This window comes from Polyodon spathula, chromosome 21 (assembly GCF_017654505.1).
Source record: "Polyodon spathula isolate WHYD16114869_AA chromosome 21, ASM1765450v1, whole genome shotgun sequence".
Taxonomy (NCBI): Eukaryota; Metazoa; Chordata; class Actinopteri; order Acipenseriformes; family Polyodontidae; genus Polyodon; species Polyodon spathula.
This window is the reverse complement of record NC_054554.1, coordinates 4,768,182-4,787,965: the sequence shown is the minus strand read 5'-3', so window position 1 is coordinate 4,787,965 and position 19,784 is coordinate 4,768,182. Positions and strand designations below refer to the sequence as shown.

General features: G+C 36.9%; 1 protein-coding gene across 1 annotated transcript; it reads left to right on the top strand.

Moving 5' to 3' along the window:
- The first annotated feature begins 823 nt into the window (after positions 1-823).
- LOC121296190 (vacuolar protein sorting-associated protein 35-like) lies at positions 824-19,393 on the top strand. The gene is made up of 17 exons (XM_041221468.1): positions 824-892; positions 2,186-2,284; positions 2,664-2,760; positions 3,175-3,298; positions 4,859-5,041; positions 5,819-6,032; positions 6,475-6,558; positions 6,863-6,972; positions 8,184-8,280; positions 8,506-8,654; positions 9,550-9,757; positions 12,404-12,559; positions 12,859-12,981; positions 14,104-14,283; positions 16,933-17,172; positions 18,116-18,259; positions 18,361-19,393. Exons 1-17 carry the CDS (start codon positions 890-892, stop codon positions 18,538-18,540), a joined length of 2,391 nt encoding a protein of 796 aa, XP_041077402.1. The 5' UTR covers positions 824-889; the 3' UTR covers positions 18,541-19,393.
- The last annotated feature ends 391 nt before the right edge of the window (positions 19,394-19,784 follow it).

Below are 19,784 nucleotides of genomic sequence, written 5' to 3'. Positions count from 1 at the left end.
AGGTCATTCTGCGCAGATTCTGTGCAGAATCGGACCAATTTAGCCAATGGGTGCTTTCACAGAGATCATTCTTAGAAGATCATTGGCTTAACTGGTCAGATTATGCATAGAATCTGCGCAGAAGGACCTTCGTGAACGCACCTCTAATTAAGAGACACGCCTCATCTGGGGTTGCCTTAACTAGAAATAACTTTTTTTTTTTTTATGTGAAATTAAGTGTTAATAAAAATACAGAATAATTAAGTTGTGTATTAGCTGTCATTATTTTAGCAGGTTATATAGGATGCTAATCGTTATTAATGTAACCGTGTTTCCCCGTTGAAGAACCCCCGCCCACCAGTTCTTCAGTAAAGCCTGTATGCAGGACCGTCTTGCCATATGCCTTAAATTTGCAGATTGTTTCAGCAAATGTATTTAAAAACGGAACGTTCAACTGTAATGTGATAAGAGATCAGTAAAAACTTAATTGAAAACTTCAGTACTACACCTTTAAGGTTTTTGACACAAGCATACCTACACTTTATATAACGACCTCCTTTAAAATTTAGCCAAATAAAACATAAATATTCCTCTGTTTGCAGCCGACAGCAGTATTTTGATGGTTCTTATTGACAGTAGAATTTGCACTACTAAGAAACAAATACAAGTTTACAGCAAATAGCTTTTCTATTACTGGTTCTTTTCTATTATTGTCCCCCCATATCAAGGTATATTATACCATTGTGTCGATTGGTTGTGTTTTTCTTCATCGCATTTAACCAATGGCAGGGTTTCGGGTTTAACCAATGAGAGGGTTCCTAGTTGTGACCGTCACAGGGTTAGAGGGCATCAGTCACATGATTTGGAGAGATTGACGGGGCTTGTGTTTCCTAATATAGACACAGTAATCATGGTAAGTCTTAACGTTATTGATGAATTAGTTGCACATCTGCAAAATAATAGTGAGGATAATTAGCATTGCTGTCTAGAAGTGTCGGTTTCGATTTGCAACGAGTAAAACATGTTTAAAAAACTAAATTACCGTCCGACTAGATGGGTGGCGCAAAGGCCTAGTGTGGCCGTCCTGCTATGTTCTATTAGGAAAAAATTCCACTTGTAATACCGTATATTATTATTATTATTATTATTATTATTATTATTATTATTATTATTATTATTATTATCGTAAAGTTAACTATGCACACGGTAATAAGGAATATTGTCAGACGTGCCGATAACTTGTAAGTTCACACTACCAAATATGCAATACAAAGCGTATTTAAACTCAAGTTATAACATAGAGTAGTGAATGCCTTGTATATGTTATATGCAAATAAACGCACAATACAGTACATTTAACAAATGTCGTCGTTGTCAGTCATTTCGCTCTGGATTAAATAAAAAAATAAACGCGAAGTCAGTGTTCTTTATACTTATTAAGACTGTAGTTCAGAATACAGAAATAATGTTAACACCGTGCATAAACGCTCATGTTGTGTGTAACAGTATGCATGCAAATGAAAGACAGGTATGTCGAATGAGTAATTTATTTGTTAAAGACTAGTAGTGTATTTAACTGCAAATGTCTCACAGGTAAAAACATTACTAGCTCCATAGTACTAACAAAAAACAACGTTTCTGTGTGGAGTGTTTCTGCACGACACAGTTCCAGCTTAAATGCAACATCAACTTATTTTTCTAATTAAAATTGGAACAATTTGTTCTTTTAAGTTTCACTATGACCGCTTTTTGATCCGAGTATTTGAAGCACTCTGGGCATTGGTTCTTTTGCTGGAAAGATTAGAAAATACTATTGCAGTTTAATTGGAATAACTGACTTTTTACATTCTGTGATAAGTGGAGCAGGGCTTTCTTGTTACACTGCAGTTAACTGAAATTTGTGCCAGATTCACAAATAGGCATAGTCTAGGGACAGGCTCACCCAATGAAAGGTAAAAATAAAGCAAATGAGTTACGCACAACATCGATTTCGTGAGTGATGTCTCCGAGTTTAGGGAACTACGCAGAATCATGTATATGTTTAAACTTGACACCCATACAATAGATTCCCGTACGCTGTTTGGGTTACACAAACATTTAAATATGTTAAAGTTGTGTAAAGCATGGTTTTAGTTAGATGCACATTGAATGGACACTGCAGTGTGACAACATTTGTTTTTAACAAAATCTGTGTGTCATCTTTCAGCCTGCCACTCAGCAGTCTCCTCAGGATGAGCAGGAAAAGCTCCTGGATGAAGCAATTCAGGCTGTGAAGGTCCAGTCCTTTCAGATGAAGCGCTGCCTGGTAAGCCCAATTGTTACTCACCATTCCTCCAAAAGCAAAAAAACATCTGATTCACTAAAGAAACATGCTTTTGAAGAGCCTGTTCAAATTAATTGCAGTTCTTTTTGTCTTGTACAGCTGTGTGTCTGACAATCTCTGTGTTGATTAATTCTGTCCCTCTGCTTTGTTAGAGGATTCATGGTTAATGTTTATTGTAGTTAAAGTTTGATCATTATTGATGCAAAATGACAAATGCCATTGTATTCAAAAAAACTAATCTCTGACCTCTCAGCTGTAAAATACAGTATCAAGCTTGAGGGTTGTTAATTCTGTACATATATTAAGATTGAGTGTTTCAAAATTATGTACATGCTTTGACGCTGATGTTTTTTGTTTGTAGGACAAGAACAAGCTTATGGATGCTCTGAAACATGCCTCAAACATGCTTGGAGAGCTGAGGACTTCCATGCTATCACCAAAGAGTTATTACGAACTCTGTATCCTTTCCTTTGACAGTGCTACTGTTATCACCTCCCATCCTCATTTCACTGCAACAAAAACATGAGGAAAATAAGGAGACCAAGAAGTTAAGAAAGACAGTTTGGCCATTGACTTCTGATGGAGTTTTTTTCGTTTAACTGACTGAACTTTGGTAAATGCATTGCCTGTACATTCAGAAATATTTTGTGCATTTCCCATTAAAGTAGGGATGCACACGCTAAATTTACATCCTGTAGTATTATGTACTATAGTGCTGTCGAAATTGATTGGTTAATGATTCAAACTTAAAGTAATTTATTTATGTGAGGTTCAACTTGAAATAGTTCAAAATGCAGTACATGTTGCCTGAATACCCTGCTGCTTTTTTTGCTTTCAAGTGAATTGACTTTTTGGCTTAACTTTGACTGAAGACATGGCCATTTCTGATGAACTGCATTACCTGGAGGTATACTTGACTGACGAGTTTGCTAAAGGCAGAAAGGTGGCAGATCTCTACGAACTAGTTCAGTATGCTGGAAACATCATACCAAGGCTGTAAGTTCTTTTGACAAAAATTGCTAAATAAGATTGGCAATGGGTAGAATTCCTGAAGTTTGCTATGACCGTGACCCTAACCCTAAGGATCACCTGTGCCAGTTGATGTGGTGCTTCGGTCAGTGTTGGGTGAAGTATAATGGTAATAAGTCTATCCATATGGTTGAGGTTATCAGACTGGGCCTCTGCTGTGCCACATTTCTTTTACCCTTTCTAGCAATATCTGCTAGATCAGGTATTTTTCACATGGTGCTAAACTAACTGCTAGTTCAGTTTTGCAGTAATGTCCACTTGAGACCACTATTTAACTACATGGGAAGGGCAAAATGACTTTCACACACAAAAAAGTCATGGGTATTGTGAAGTAATCTCTTTTGTTGTTGGAATTTGCAGGTTATTTACGTGTTTGTTTTTGGTTAGCTTGTATTGAATGTGGTTTCACTGCAACATCAATAGATTAAATAGAGCATAGTGCGGAAGTGCCAGGTGTTGCTTTGTCATGAGATCCTCTCACTACCCAGTGGTAAAAATATGTCTTATGGTTTACTAATTACTTATTTGCTGTAAGGTAAGATTCTCAATAATTGTCATGTGTGGTGGGAGTCTGCAGTGCTTGGAGGACCTACTGGTTTGACTGCCATGACAACAACTTATTTATTTAGGTGCCTACTGGAGACCACATTTCTGTTGGAAAGTATTCATATATAGAAAGAGCAGTATGCTTGGCTGTTGTCAGCAGAATATTTTAACATTTTGTAATTATCACTATTAACTGTAGGATCGTTTCTGCACCATGTGCAACAGCTGCTTGTTCTGAATTTTGTAATTAGGTGTCAGAAGCAGATGTTTATTTTAATGAAACGCTGTGAATCAGGGCTGTAAAGAAACTTCAGTGTTATACTATCATGCCTTAAAAATATGTGTGAAGCTTTTATTGTTACATTCAGCATTATTGCTAAGACACCAGCAGAGAGCAGCAGGCTTTTAACAGCTTGGATGCCATTTCAGGTTGATGTAACCACTGGTTACCGTGTGCTAAATAAAAAATAGAAAAATGAAAGACTCTTAACCTAAAATTCAGCATGTTCTTTCACATATGTTCAGTATATTTTTTAACACTTTGTACAAAGGTGGCCTAAAGCAAGGTTTCTCTGTACTAAGCCCACCTCATAATTAAGACCACTTTCCAGTGACAGTTTGTTGCTGTTGGCAGTTGTGTGAAGTTGCTCTCAATATTAAGATCCCCCCCTCCCCCTGTATTCAGTAAGGCTACCATCTGTAGTCCCAAATGTACCAAACCTGTGTTAGACATCTTTAATGAGACCTACCAGCCAATCAATTGTACATGATACACCACTATTAAGGTAACATTTTCTTTGTCCCTTAACTGGTCTTAATAAACAGGTTTAACTGTATGTTAGCTAGATTTAATGATGGATTTATTTATTTATTTAACTATGTATTTATTTAATTTTTATTAGTGGCCGTATGCAACCGTTAAATTGTTTTTGGCCGGCTACCCCAGCAGTGATTGTGTTTTGCACTGCTGTCTGTTTACAGTTACTTGCTGATCACTGTGGGTGTGGTGTACGTGAAGTCGTTTCCACAGTCTCGGAGGGATATCCTGAAGGACCTGGTGGAAATGTGCCGAGGAGTGCAGCATCCCCTTCGAGGCCTCTTCCTCAGAAACTACCTTCTGCAGTGCACCAGAAACATCCTGCCGGACGAAGGAGAACAGCCAGAGTAAGAATGCATTTTCAGTGTGGTGGTGGTGGTACAGTCAACCCCATCTCTGGCCAAAATGGCTTAAGCCACTTTCAAACCTAGTCATCCAACGATGAAGGGTTTGTGCATGAACCCACTGTCCCTCCATTGCAGCCTCGCTTTCCCTACCCAGTATATTTCCTCTTTTTTAAATGACTGTTCAAGTTCAAAGAGTTAGGTATGAAAAAAGCCATACAATCTTAACAATGATTATTCCCGTTATGTGCAGTGGAATGCATTGTCCCTTTCCTATATGTGCAGGTGCCCACACTCAACAGATTGTTGTGCTTCAGATCGTTGGCTTCAAGTCAATAGCACTTTCTTGCACCTCTAATCCACTTGGCCCAGGGTCGTCTGCATTCCATTGTCAGTTTGTGCCAGTGATGTTTAGTTGTTTTTGACCCATTTGCTTTTAGCACTGCATAGTGAGGTACACTAATCTTAATTCCACTTTAGTTCTTTGTGGGTTCAGAAAAACACATAACTATAAGACAGTCAGTTACTTTAAAATAGGGCCCAATATCTGTAAAAAGTGTCCCGACAAGTATTTTATTTATTTAGTTTTATTTCTGATTTTTTCACTAAGGTTTTATGGAAACAGATATGAGGAATGCTTTCAGTTTAATAAGTGTCCCATCGTTCCTGACTGACTTGGCAGTATTTAACATCCTAATTAAACCATCTGCAGCATATTGTTGGAAAGTAAGAGTATGAAGGATAACAAAAGTATGTTTTAATTGCATCTAATCTTTTTAGAGAGGAGACTACTGGAGACATTAACGACTCGATGGACTTTGTGCTGCTGAACTTTGCGGAGATGAACAAGCTGTGGGTTCGAATGCAGCATCAGGGTCACAGCAGAGACCGGGAGAAGAGGGAGCGAGAGCGTCAGGAGCTGAGGATTCTTGTCGGGACCAACCTTGTCCGTCTGAGCCAGTTAGAGGGAGTTAATGTGGAGAAATACAAACAGGTACAGTCTTGAGAGATGCTCTCGTTCTGAAGCTACTAGATTAACCCCAAACACCACCCCCACACACACTTGAAGTCATTTAGCTGATGCTTTTAATCAAAATGACTTGGAGTTTAGGGGTTGAACTCTGCGTCACAGCTGCTGCTGAAATCATTTGGAACAGGAACTCAGTTTAACGCCTCATCCGAGCACAAGGAGGTTAAGTGACTTGCTTAGGGTCATACACAGTAGGTAAGTGATTGAACTGGGAACCCCCTGGTAACAACCCCCTTTCTTTAACTACTGGACCGCCATGTTTGTCATACCATTTATGAAGTTTATTTTAGTATTTCTAAATGTAGCAGCAAAGTTTAGATAAATGGTGTGTTAGTACCATGGACTGTACATCAGCTAACAATTTGTAAAAATCTTATAATGCATTTACATGTGTTGCTGATTTCAGATTGTGCTGTCTGGCATCTTGGAGCAAGTGGTAAATTGCAGAGATGCCCTTGCTCAAGAATACCTCATGGAATGTATTATTCAGGTAATTCTTACATTGTGACTCATTTGTTCATTACATGAAGCGGGCAGTAATTGCAGCTTAAGAAAATCAAACCTTGATGAATTTCTGAGATCGTTCCAGATTTATAGAAGATAATGAGTATCCCTCCCACCCATGAGAAACAAATGCTCGCAAGCTTCAAATAAAAGTTGCATATTTATTTTGTGCATTTTTCATTATTCTGTAGGCGTAATTTGTCATTGAGTAAACTATTGTTGTCTTCTACTTTGCCACTCTGTAAATTGCATAATTTCCAATGTTCATGGCCTCCCCAACCCCCCTCTAGGTCTTTCCTGATGAGTTTCATCTTCAGACCCTCAATCCTTTCCTGAGGTCCTGTGCTGAGCTGCACCAACATGTGAATGTCAAAAATATCATCATTGCTCTGATTGACAGGTCAGTGAAAGAGGGAATGTAGAATGGGGGGGAGGGCATTGTGCATTCAGTTGAGGACTGAAATGTGATTTCATTTCCTGTTACTTAATAACCGCTTTTCATGTATGCATTTTTTTTGTTAGCTAGATAAGATAGATAAGCTGTATGCCCATGTCATTGTACTGTGATCGAGGGATTAATTTTCTTGGTGAAGAAATTAAGCATTTTTAAAAAAAAAAAAAACTGGGTTCATATCTCAGACTGCTTGACTTTATATATATATATATATATATATATATATATATATATATATATATATATATATATATATATATATAATCATATATAAATGATCAATTAAAAAAAGAGAGAGATGTCTCTTTTCACTGCTGGCGTTAATATGATTGCATGGGACGGGTGCCGACATTCTTTGGAAGTAAACAACGAAACTCTCCAATGCATCATGTAAGTACAAGTACAGTTGTGTGTAATTTAACTTGTGTTCTGCTCTTCAGATTTAGGCTTTTAATTTATTTGAGCAAATGAAAACAACCTGTAGATCTTTTGTTTGTTTGTTTTGTGGTAAACCCGCAATGCACTTGTAAGTTACCTGACAGTAATGCAAATCTGTAGTGCACTAATAGGCCTACTGAGTATCTTTCTAAACAGTGGGTTTATATTTAAACAGAGATCTTTTCAGTGCTGAAACAGTAGTTCCTGGGAATAAAATAGCACAGGATTTCGGAATTGCAGTGCGTCACTGTGACAGATTAAAAATATATATATATATCGGAGATAGTATACAGTCAGTACTGTATACATTTATATACTGTATATAAACATAGTTTGCATTGGATGCCAACAGTTTCTTCAGATACAAACAACAAAACGCTCCAGTACATTAATGTAAGTGCACAATGTAATGTCTGTGTTCTACTTATGTTCTATTCATGTCTAGTATGTATTTTTTTAAAGCATTACTGTGCAGGACCCACTATAAGACTGTTCCCTTTATTTTAAAATGTGCACCGATTAATCTGCCGATTTTTATAATCAACGAATGCTCAGAAGTTAATCGATCAAATATTTTAATCGCGTGACAGCTATAATATATATATTATAAAACAGATAAACACATATTGGATATGGACATTTAGCAATATGTTACTTTTGTTTAGTTGCTTTATTGTATTTATTTTTTAATTTACTTTTTTTAATTTTTTTTATTGCAGGCTTGCATTGTTTGCTCATCGAGAGGATGGCCCTGGAATTCCAGTTGACATTAAACTGTTTGATATTTTCTCACAACAAGTAGCTACTGTTATCCAGGTAGCTTTTTTTTTTTGTTTTGTTTTTATTGATCATAACCTACATAAGTGTGTTTATACAAATATTCAGATATATGGTAAAAGAGTCAAAGTAGATAGGGACCTCATATTTTTAGTTCCATTGTCGGTCTGTTAATCTGGAGAAGGGATCTTTAAAAGATTTGTCTTGAACACCTGTCTTTTTTTCAATGATGGTACATTGTGACCTGGTCTGTCGTCTTTCCAGTCAAGACAGGACATGCCATCAGAGGATGTGGTTTCATTGCAAGTGTCCCTCATCAATCTGGCTATGAAGTGCTATCCTGACCGGGTGGACTACGTTGACAAAGTTCTGGAGACAACTGTGGAAATCTTTAACAAACTAAACCTTGAACAGTAAGTAGAGTCAGCACCTTGTGTGTGATGTAAAATGTAGGAAATTTTTTTAAATATGGAGGAAAGATAGGGCTACCCAAATCGTTGTTTTTTTTTTAATCCCACTTCAAACAGCTTCTTTGTTTTGCACCCCAAACCCCCCCCCCCCCCCCAACATACATCACTCTTTTAACACAAAATATAATAAAAGAGTAGAGTATCTGAATAGCTCTTTCATGTCTTGGTTGCACTTGATAATCATGCAAATTGCTATGTTACCATGTGGGTGGCAGGCTCTTCAAAGCCGCTTCACTTGACCTCAAGTAGGTTTCCAAAGGTTTGGGGTAGCTGAAATAAACAGGAACGCTTCAAAAGCTGTGATTAAGACCTGGTTGAGATTGCAATCACATTTAATTGTATAGGTCGGTGAAACGTTACTTGCTGAGATATTACTTGCTGACATTACTTGAACTGTGATACTTGGGTGATGTGTTCTGCAGCAGCTGGGCACATTTCACACATGAAACCAGTGCTGTACAAAACATTATAATTAAATAATAATACATGGATGAAAAAGTATACTTGATGATTTTTTTTTTTTTAAAGAACCTATACTTTTTAAAATAATTTTAAAATACTTGCCAAGTTTCACTTGTCATAGTTTCCACCCAGGTTATTGCTGAACTGCTCAAATAACCTATTTTATGCATACAGGGTAGTGGTGGTAGGGTACAAGGTGCTTCTGGAATTGGAACTACACACAGCTTTTTTTTAAATCCTAAGTTTAAAGTGTTGTGGTACAAAATTAATACAATCAAACTGTATATTACAGGAAACCTAGTAATTCTAAGGGCTTTAATAGTTGATAATAATAATAATTATTGTTATTTATTTATTTGTATTTTTTTTTTTTAAGTATTGCAACCAGCAGTGCAGTATCAAGAGAGCTGACCAGACTGCTAAAGATCCCCGTCGACACCTACAACAACATTGTGACGGTTCTGAAACTGAAACACTTCCATCCTTTGTTTGAGTACTTCGACTACGAGTCTCGAAAGAACATGAGTTGCTACATCCTGAGCAATGCTCTAGATTATAACACAGAGATTATCGCACAGGAGCAGGTATGATTGTTTGTTACTTTTCATCACTCATAATCAATGTACAATGGTACAAATAACTTGCATTTGGTACTTCCAGCCATGGTAATTGTGTACATTTTGCATTATAGCTTCTGCCTGGAGATTGTGTCTGCTAAGCCCTTTTACAGACCCTTTAAAACCAGATGTCACATGTCATTTAATCCCAGGGTTAGATTTAGACATAAAATTAGCTTTCTGTACAGTGGCAATTTATTAGTCTGCCAGCCTGAAACGCTGCCTTTTGTAGCTCTGATTTTAAAAGTTTTGACAGGCAGACAGTGAGCTGATTCTCTGCAAATGTGCAATTAGACACAGATGTATGTGTGTGATTCAACTTGCAGACTGGCGAGATGAATCGAAAGAGAAACCTGTAATTTGGTTGAGAACAGAAAAAAAAAAAAAAAAACATTAAATGAGTTATCTTAAATTCTTTAGTTGCTGAATGAAGAGATTATATTTGACCGTGTAAAACATTTTGACAACGGGTTTAGCTATAGTCTGAGATCTATGTTTCTAGTTAAAATATGAATTGAAATCAAGTCCTTTTATTTTGTACAAGTGTTTCTATGAAAGTGGTGGTCATAATTCTGTGACATTTCTCTGCTGTATTTGTTAGGTATTGTTGCAGAAAATCTTTTCCAGGCAGACTTTTAAAAATTTTAAGTGCACTTTGCTCAGAGGTTAAAATGCAGGTCTAGACTCTTAGCAAGGTATTAATTAAGACTGAGCTTAATGCACTTGTATGATTCCCTGCCCACACTCAACTCTGAAAGGCAACTTGATGACAGGACCTGACCTTCAGATGCTTTCAGTTTTGAATCCTAGTTGTTTTCCCACCAGTGAGGCCAGCTGCTGTTTGAGTGGTCTTTTCTTTTACTTTCTAAAGACCTCTCACTGTAAAGGGCTGTAAACACTGCACGCAGCACGCATGCTGTCTCCTTGCGCGTTGCTCAGCACTCCCCGCAGACCACTGTTCACACCGAGCGCAGCAGGGGAAAGTCAGTGGGCGGTCTGTTACGTCACGGCAACAAGCAACAAACAGTAAATGCCAGCGGGAAGGGAAACAGTTTTTATACAGAAGATACAAAGCTTAGTAAAAAAAATATATATATATATATATATATATATATATATATATATATATATATATATATATTTATATAATATATAATATATATATAACTAATATATATTTTTTTTATAAAACCTAATTTTAACCCCCCAAACACATGGTCATAATCCCCCCACAATTACCGAAAATATTAGGCAATTGTGGTGTTTAAAATAAAATCAAAACATTTTTCTTTTAATAGTTGAGAATTTATTTCTTTCTTGGTGAGTTTTGTCTGGTTGGCTGGGTATAGGCAAAGAAGGGTGAGTTAAAGGCGTCATTATGCATTGATATTATTGAGCATTATACACATGATTAAGAAATGCAACTACTGCTACGCCATGATATCAGACTTTTTTTTTGGGGGGGGGGGGGGGGGGGGCGGACACACTGTAAAGTGAAAACAGTCTGGTACTGTGCATCTAACACCACAGTTCCTGGAACAGTGAACAGCGAAAAAAAAAAGAGAATTGTGATGGCCCTGCTCTACCAGAGAAAGAAAAAAATGTAACATTGCTGTTGGTCCATGACATCATCAAGAAAAGAAAAAGCTACGGCAAATATCGTCGGCTGATACAGGAGCTCCGGTTTGATGAAGGCAGATTTCAAACCTATTTAATGTTGTATTATACAACTCTGGAAAATCAGAAATCAGAACCACAAGCTTTTCCCTTTTTCCCCTGATTGGTTGCTGGTAGTTTACGTCATGTCGCGGTGAAAGTTGAAATTATTTTCTCCTGCTCGCCGCTCTGCGGTGCCGCTTCAGTGCTACTTCCCTCTGCCACTGCGGATGACCGCCTTCATTGTAACAAATTGCTTTGTGCTGCCGCGCCACGTCCAGTGTGAACGGTCCTTAATGAAGTGCCAGGTTTATAGGGTGAGCACTGTTGGCTTAGTTAGGATGAGACATTATATAAACGCGAATAACATGCAGCACTTTATTATATATTGAGATGTGTACAGCCTATGCTCCAATCTTGTCTTGTCCTTATGTATAGGGGTAAGGGAATGTGCCAGCTAAAGAAATATAATGGGATCAAGTACCTGACACCCCCCCCCCCCCCCCCCCCCCCCCGACTAAAACAGGATGAACCAGTCGCCAGGGCCTGACAGTTTCTCTTCTTTTCTGTGGTCTTTAAATTGCTGCATCGAGGGACCAGAAAAGACAGGAGACAAATATGCATTCACAGCTCCAAACATGGTTTTAAGCAGCGGATGGAGAATTTAAGAATTTTAACTTCAAGCTGTTGGGTTTTTTTTTTGTTGTTTTTTTTTTTTATTAATTAGATATTTCCTTTTTGGGAATAAAATTAGAAAGCCCAGATTTGATTTATTCAAAATCCCAAGGTGCAGCGGAGGATTTTGGTTGATTTTTAAAATGCTTTTATTTGATAGGCTACACTTGAACAAGTTGTGTTTAATGCCTTCCTGATACTGGGAATTAATAAACTGCTGATAGTATGTGTTATTGTAACATTTGCAACTGTATTATGGCGCGTTTACATTTCTTGACGCAGGTGGATGCCATCTTGAGCCTAGTGTCGACCCTGATCCAGGACCAGCCAGACCAACCCACGGAGGACCCTGATCCAGAAGACTTTGCGGAGGAGCAGAGTCTCGTGGGCAGGTTCATTCACCTGCTTCACTCAGAGGACCCCGACCAGCAGTATTTGGTATGCAGACTGAATCACTCGTAGCTGTCAAACATCATAGGCGTAGAGACTTGGCAGTCCATCTATCCATTTAAAGCTCCGATTTTGGTTAAATTACTTTTTGGAATGATCTGATTTTGAAATTGCCAGTGTGTCGCTCTTCATCCGTAATCTTCCATATTTTTTTGTTTAAATAATATATTTCAGTTTTAGTTCTTGGAGATCATTAAACTCTCCTTACCATTTTAAAACAGCATACATGCTCAATTTAAATGATGTGAAAGGATAGTATATTTATTTATTTATTTTTTCCCCAAAAGATCCTAAACACATCGAGGAAGCACTTTGGTGCGGGTGGGAACCAGAGGATTCGATACACACTACCCCCTTTGATATTTGCGGCATATCGGCTTGCTTTCCGGTATAAAGAGAGCTCAAAAGTGGTAGGTTGAATTCCTTTTAGAACTGAATATTAAAAAAAAAAAAAAAAAAAAAAAAAAAAAAAAAAGTTTTTGGTGTTCTGTATTCCGTATATAAAAATAATCTGAAATCAAAGATGACTGTGACTAAGATTTTAAAGAGAAACACAATCAGAGTATATGGAGGTAAAAAAAAAGCTTAATATTTTTCATCATTAAAGATTTCAAGAAAATAAACTTTTTTTCAAGAAACACATTCCCCATTTTTGTTTAACAGACAGACCAAGTTGTTAGCCTGGCTGTAAATTGCGAGCAAAATAATTAAAGACTTAAAGAACAAACGCTTCTTTAAAAAAAAAAAAAAGATATTCCTTGAAGCTGGAATCTGCTTAAGAGGTTATTTCAATGAGAGAATGTAGTAAATTGCTAGTTCATAATGAATGCCGATTTCAAGTGCAGTTTTATTTAGTCTCAGCCCATCTAATGGAAGGCTGTGCATTAAGAGCACTCTTATTCGTTCAGTGAAAAAACGTTCTGCAAATACGAAGCAGGGAAAGGGGAGCCTTGTGTTTCTGAATGATTGAATATTTCATATGTCCTTTATTCAGTATCAGTCATTCGCGTTGGAATTCCCTATACAGAACACGGACAGAGTGTTTATTTTAACATCTGTCAAATCCAGTTTTTGTTTATCTAGCAACTATCTGTATTGTTTTCTAATTCCATAAGCAGAAAATTGGCAATTTGAAATGTGAATTATATATGAATGAATTGATGTTCTCTTTAACCCTTTCTGTACTGCATGATAGCATGCATCATTTTCTGTTCTCAAGGAGAAAATACCAGACCTTGTTTTGCATTACAAATGAGGTCAAGTTATATTATAGGATGTGGTTGAAACAAAGGCCTGAACTGAAATAGTCCATGAGGATCAATCCTCTTTTTTTTTATTACTTAATATATAAATAATCCTCTCAAATTCAGCGTTGGATTACCACCAAGAAATCAAGAGTGCACCTTTTTTTTCACATTTTGTCTTTGTTTATACTTGCCTCTTCAATTAAAAAATGGGTTCATCTCCAAATATGTATATGTGCTTGTGTAGAGAGTTGTTGTATGTGTCTACATTTCTTGAAACTCCCCTAGGATGACAAGTGGGAAAAGAAGTGCCAGAAGATCTTCTCGTTCGCCCACCAGACCATCAGTGCTCTTATCAAAGCAGAGCTGGCCGAGCTACCTCTCCGGGTCTTTCTGCAGGGGGCGCTGGCAGCCGGAGAGATTGGCTTTGAGAATCATGAGACGGTGGCGTATGAGTTCATGTCGCAGGTAAGTCTGTGAGAGCTGAAGGTTGGTGGTGCTTGTGGAAATCCAGCCTGGCTAAGAAGCATTATACAATGGTTTGTTTTCTTCTGAAAATGGAACATTTTAAAGATATATAAAAATGACATTTTGTTTTTCTAAGCTGTGTTGTTGTATACACTATATAAGCCTGCCTGAACCAGTCTGCCCATTTTCAAAACAGTTTGGTCTACTTTTACAGATGGCTGTAACTGAATAACAAGTCAAACAGACAGGAAGTCGCATGATCCTGTGTTGATACATGTGAATTGCTTCTATAGGTAGGGTTTCTTTCTGTCCCACAAGTAATACAAGTGTAAAGGGTTGTTTTAAGATGCCAGCACACTGCCTCCTGATGACCATACCAAGATAACACGTATATCATTAAAATCGTGTTCAGTCGCTGTAGGGGTGGGGGGTGGGGGGTGGGGACCCAGACCTCAATTAAATAAATAATATCTTTTGCATATAAATCTGGAAAACCTATCCCGAATATTGAAAATGCTGTGCAGAGAACAGATCTAAAAAGAAATAAGAAATGTTCTTGCAAATTTTTTGTCTTGGTTTATTTATCGCAATATAGTCTACTATATTCTATGATTTAGTAGTCTACCTTAGTGGTTGCAAACAGTAATGCAGCATTTTTTTATTATTATTATTGTTGTAATAATAATAATTATTATTATTATAATTATTAGTTTATTTAGCAAGTGTCTTTGTCCAAGGCGACTTACAGAGACTAAGGTGTGTGAACTATGTATCAGCTGCAGAGCCACTTACAACGTCTCACTTGAAAGATGGAACACAAGAAGGTTAAGTGACTTGTGCAGAGTCACACACAGGGAGACAGTGGCTGAGCCAGGATTTGAACCGGGGACCTCCTGGTTACAAGCCCTTTTCTTTAACCACTGGACCACACAGCCTCATAAATCTACAGTAATTAGCCATATACAGAAAGTGATTATATATTGGTTAATATGGCAAATAGACCCTCGAACATCTAGTGTTTTCACAGTGATATGGGGATCCATCGCTGATTGTTGGATCAGTGGTTTTGGTTTGTCGTCAATAGTATTTTGAGAGAGGCAAAAGCAGAGGCTATTTTGACCTAATTGCAATTTAATATATTCAAACACCATAGGAAGCAAGTTCATATCTATCCTTTTAATTATACAAAATTGTATCAGTTGGCTCATTGATTTTACTCCTCTTGTATGAATGTCAGATACAGAGGATCTGCATTGTATTCTGTGACCTTGACCTGGAGGTCAAAGGTTTCCCACAATCCTTATATATGCCCTAGTCTTTCTGACAATAACCTCCATAACCTATTTAGTTTGTGAATTGTGGGTTATAAAGGATGGGTTACTTGGGTGATCTGGGATAACTGGCATGTAACACTTGGGACCCCCCCATGAGAGTAGTGGTCCGCTGTCTTCTCTGTGTTTGAGGGGACTGATAGAGCCGGAGCCTGTGTGTGTGTGTAGAAAAGAGCGGGTGAGAGACAGGAAGAAGGATTTATTCTTTTTGTGGTGTGGCCCTGACCCAAACTTTGACCCTGTTTATTAAAGTAGTTTTGTTAGCGCCCGAATCCTGTCTCCATCTCCTGCTTTAATCCTCAGGAGCAGAGGTCGTTAAATATTTTATTCACGCATACCACCATAACAGTAGCCACGGAAGTCATTTTGACAGGTTGAGGTTTTCAAATTTAAATTATTCTGCATGTCTGAAAGTTATGTGGTTGTCCGTTTAACTTTTCCTAATTAAATACCCTGACAGCATTTGAAAGGCAGGATCACGAAAATAAGGAAGTTATAAGCCCGCCCACCTAGCAACAAAGCTGTAATTTTGACTGACTTCAATACATGTTTTTATTTTTAATATAACTTACAATATTATTTTTATACATTGTATATGGCCTGGCAGCCATCAGTTCCTTTGTTTTCTACAAGGAATGCACCAGGGAAAATATCAGTTGGAGAGATTTTATCTTGAAGCTAGCCACAGTGCTTCAGCAGAAACATTACGATCAGAAAACTGCAAAGCAGCAGCTCAGCCTGGATTCAGTGCTGCACTGAGTGACACATGCAAGAGCTAACACGTTACTTTCGTTTTAAATTAAAAACTACTTTAATTTTTAGAGCTTATATATATATATATACCTGTTTACACACTAGTTTCTTTTAAATTTTATTAGATTTGTTCCATTTTTTGAAGTAGTGCTTTTATATGTGGTAAGTTAGAAAATAAACCATTGTGTGTTTAATTGTTCATTTAAATGCGACATTTTGGCTGTGCAGATGTTTGATATGATTGCTTCAATTAAACTTTTGAGTTGTATCCGATAGTTTGTCTTTCATTGTAATATTGATGTTGTTTAAAATGTACCATCATAAAGACTGCTGGCAGCAGGTTTAGGTATGAGTATAACTGTGGTTGTTCTAGTATTAACGTGGTAATTTTTGTGGCGCATATATAGAATAAAATTGTCTGGCATTAGTTTCGAATACTTGATTTAATGCTCGCCATATAATATATACTTCTGTGTGTGTATGTATGCATATATATATATATATATATATATATATATATATATATATATATATATATATATATATATATATATATTTCCTTCAGGCATTTTCTCTTTATGAGGATGAAATCAGTGATTCTAAGGCCCAGCTGGCAGCAATCACACTGATAATTGGAACATTTGAGAGGATGAAATGTTTCAGCGAAGAGAACCATGAACCTTTAAGGACACAGTGTGCACTGGCTGCTTCAAAACTCCTTAAGAAGCCTGATCAGTGCCGTGCTGTCAGCATCTGTGCACATCTCTTCTGGTCTGGTCGAAACACCGACAAGAACGGGGAAGAGGTACGTAATAAACTTTTTATTTTTACAGCCCTAAAGGTAAGTTGGTAAGTAGGAAACTAGTATGACAAATTTGCTTTTACTAGCTTAATTGTGTGTGTGTGTGTGTGTGTGTGTGTGTGTGTGTGTGTGTGTGTGTGTGTGTATATGTATGTATGTATATATAATGTAACATATTTATTGGTCTGCAGTGTTCAGTGAATTAATCTTTCCCAAACTACAATAGCTGTATGTAGTTATCTTCTCTTCCAGACATCTGCAGTGTTCAAACAGTTGATGAAAGGTTTATTCTGCATGTCTTTTGATAGTAAAAATGCAAAATGTAAATGAGGAAGGATGATCCCTTATTTTCTATGTATATACTGTGGCTGTGGTCGACTTCAGCATTATTTGTTTAGACAGTCTTGCTACTGTTCTCTAAAGGTCAAGCAGAAACAGTGGTGATGAACAGTCCTTTTTTTCTGTTAGAATCAGTATTTTTCTTCATCTGCCGAGGGTAGCACAGCACATTGTAATTAGGACTGTAAACGGTTATCAATGAATCGTGATCCTTTATTTACATGATATGTCATTTTGCAATAGCGGTATATATGCTTTGCATCATAATACAAAACCAAAAGCACAACTACTAAAGCTCATTGTAGTTCACAACCAAGTGTTTCTTGAATGAAGAATATGTGGGGTTTGTAGTTGGTATGAATACATACACTCCATCTTGTTTTTATGTTTTCATTAAATAATCATTTCCACAATGCATTTTACAAATAGTATCCTGACTAACATATATTGTGTTACATACTGTATTGTAACCTGCATATCGGGATACAAATTGTATTGCTACACCCCTATTATTTATTTATTTATTTTAAAAAAGGCAGACATTTAAATATAAACCCTGAAGGTGATGCATAGTTTTGTCATAAGTTTTTTCTATTTTGGTTCTTAGATTCATGATGGAAAGAGAGTGATGGAGTGCTTGAAGAAAGCTCTGAAGATTGCCAACCAGTGCATGGACCCATCATTGCAAGTCCAGCTCTTCATTGAAATCCTAAACAGATACGTCTACTTTTATGAAAAAGAAAATGATGTGGTAAGGCTGCTTATTTTATTTATTTTTTTGTACCTGCTCTTATTTGCTGCCAGTTTGAGAAATGGTACCTAAAAGGTTATTTTATTTGACTTGCATTGCAGGTGACAGTACAAGTCTTAAACCAGCTCATTCAGAAGATAAGAGAAGATATTCCAAACCTAGAAGCCAGCGAAGAAGCCGAGCAAATTAACAAACACTTTCACAACACACTGGAGCATTTGCGCCTGCGGAAAGAGTCCCCTGAGGCCGATGGACCGATCTACGAAGGTCTTGTCTTGTAAAACGGGATGTAAAGAAATGCACGTGGCACAAATTAAACTATTCCATCCAGTGGTTCCCTGTCCCCAGCCGCCATGTCTTCACCAACTTTGCCATTCTAGAATTAGATTTTTATAGAGCGTGCCTTTAAAAGGTGCCAGGAATATAAGGTTACTACGTTACTTATTCAGGCCTAGCATTTTTTTGCACATAAGCATTCCTTGATGAAAACAAGAATTAGTGTTGAGTTAATATCAGGCCCCTAATGACCAATTAATTCTGGGTTCTTATTCTAATCTGGCATGGTTAATGGATTTTTGTTTTTGTCCATGCAGCTCATCTCAATTAGTAATATTATGATCTCCTAATGACTCCTTTTTGCATTCTGTGTTGCTTCTGTATGTCCTATGTGTAATGTACTTTTGTGTTCTAGGGTGGCAAAAAAATATGCTTTGTTTGTTTTGTAGAACACCTGCTGCTTCAGAATAGTACAGTTATTGGGACAATTTATTTATTTGTTTTGTTGTGATTTGTGGGATTCTGCCTGCATTATTCATTTAATGCAAACTACTTTTATGTTCTGTATTGTCCAAATTAAAATACATTAATGCATGTATGCATAATTTACACCTGGTTCGAAACATATTTTGGCTGTAAAACAGATGTGTGTATGGTCCACTTAGAACTGGAGTGAATGTGCCAGCTATAACTTTACTGTATATTCATAGATAAGGTCTATTTTGGTCCTAAAAAAATATATGCTTGTTTTTGCATTGTTTTTTTTTTAATCTATGTAGTTTATGAACCTTCATTGTAAATCAGTAAAATCCACCACCAGTATCCCATTATATGCACAAATAAACAAATTGCAATGAACCATTTAATTTGTTACAACAATCTAAATCCTTTTTACTTTGTAGTCTTGTTTTATAAAACCTCTAACGTAGCTGCTTTGTGAATATATTTAACTATCTTCCATGGACACGTCGAACAGGCCTTGAAATGTAGAAACTGTTTATTCGCTTTACTAAGTATGATTGAATGAATAAGTTTAAAGATATTTGCATATAATTTCCAGTGTGTCCTCCCTTTTGTGATATTTGCCTCCTTGAGCGAGTATGTGTTCACCCTGCCAAATGTATAGCATCAAACATCAATATAACATTGCAGCATTATCTAAATGATGCAATCTTTAAAACTTGTTTTTGTTCTTAGGTTTTTAATGACCGATTTATTTCTTCAGCTTGGAGGAAATAATTATATTTTG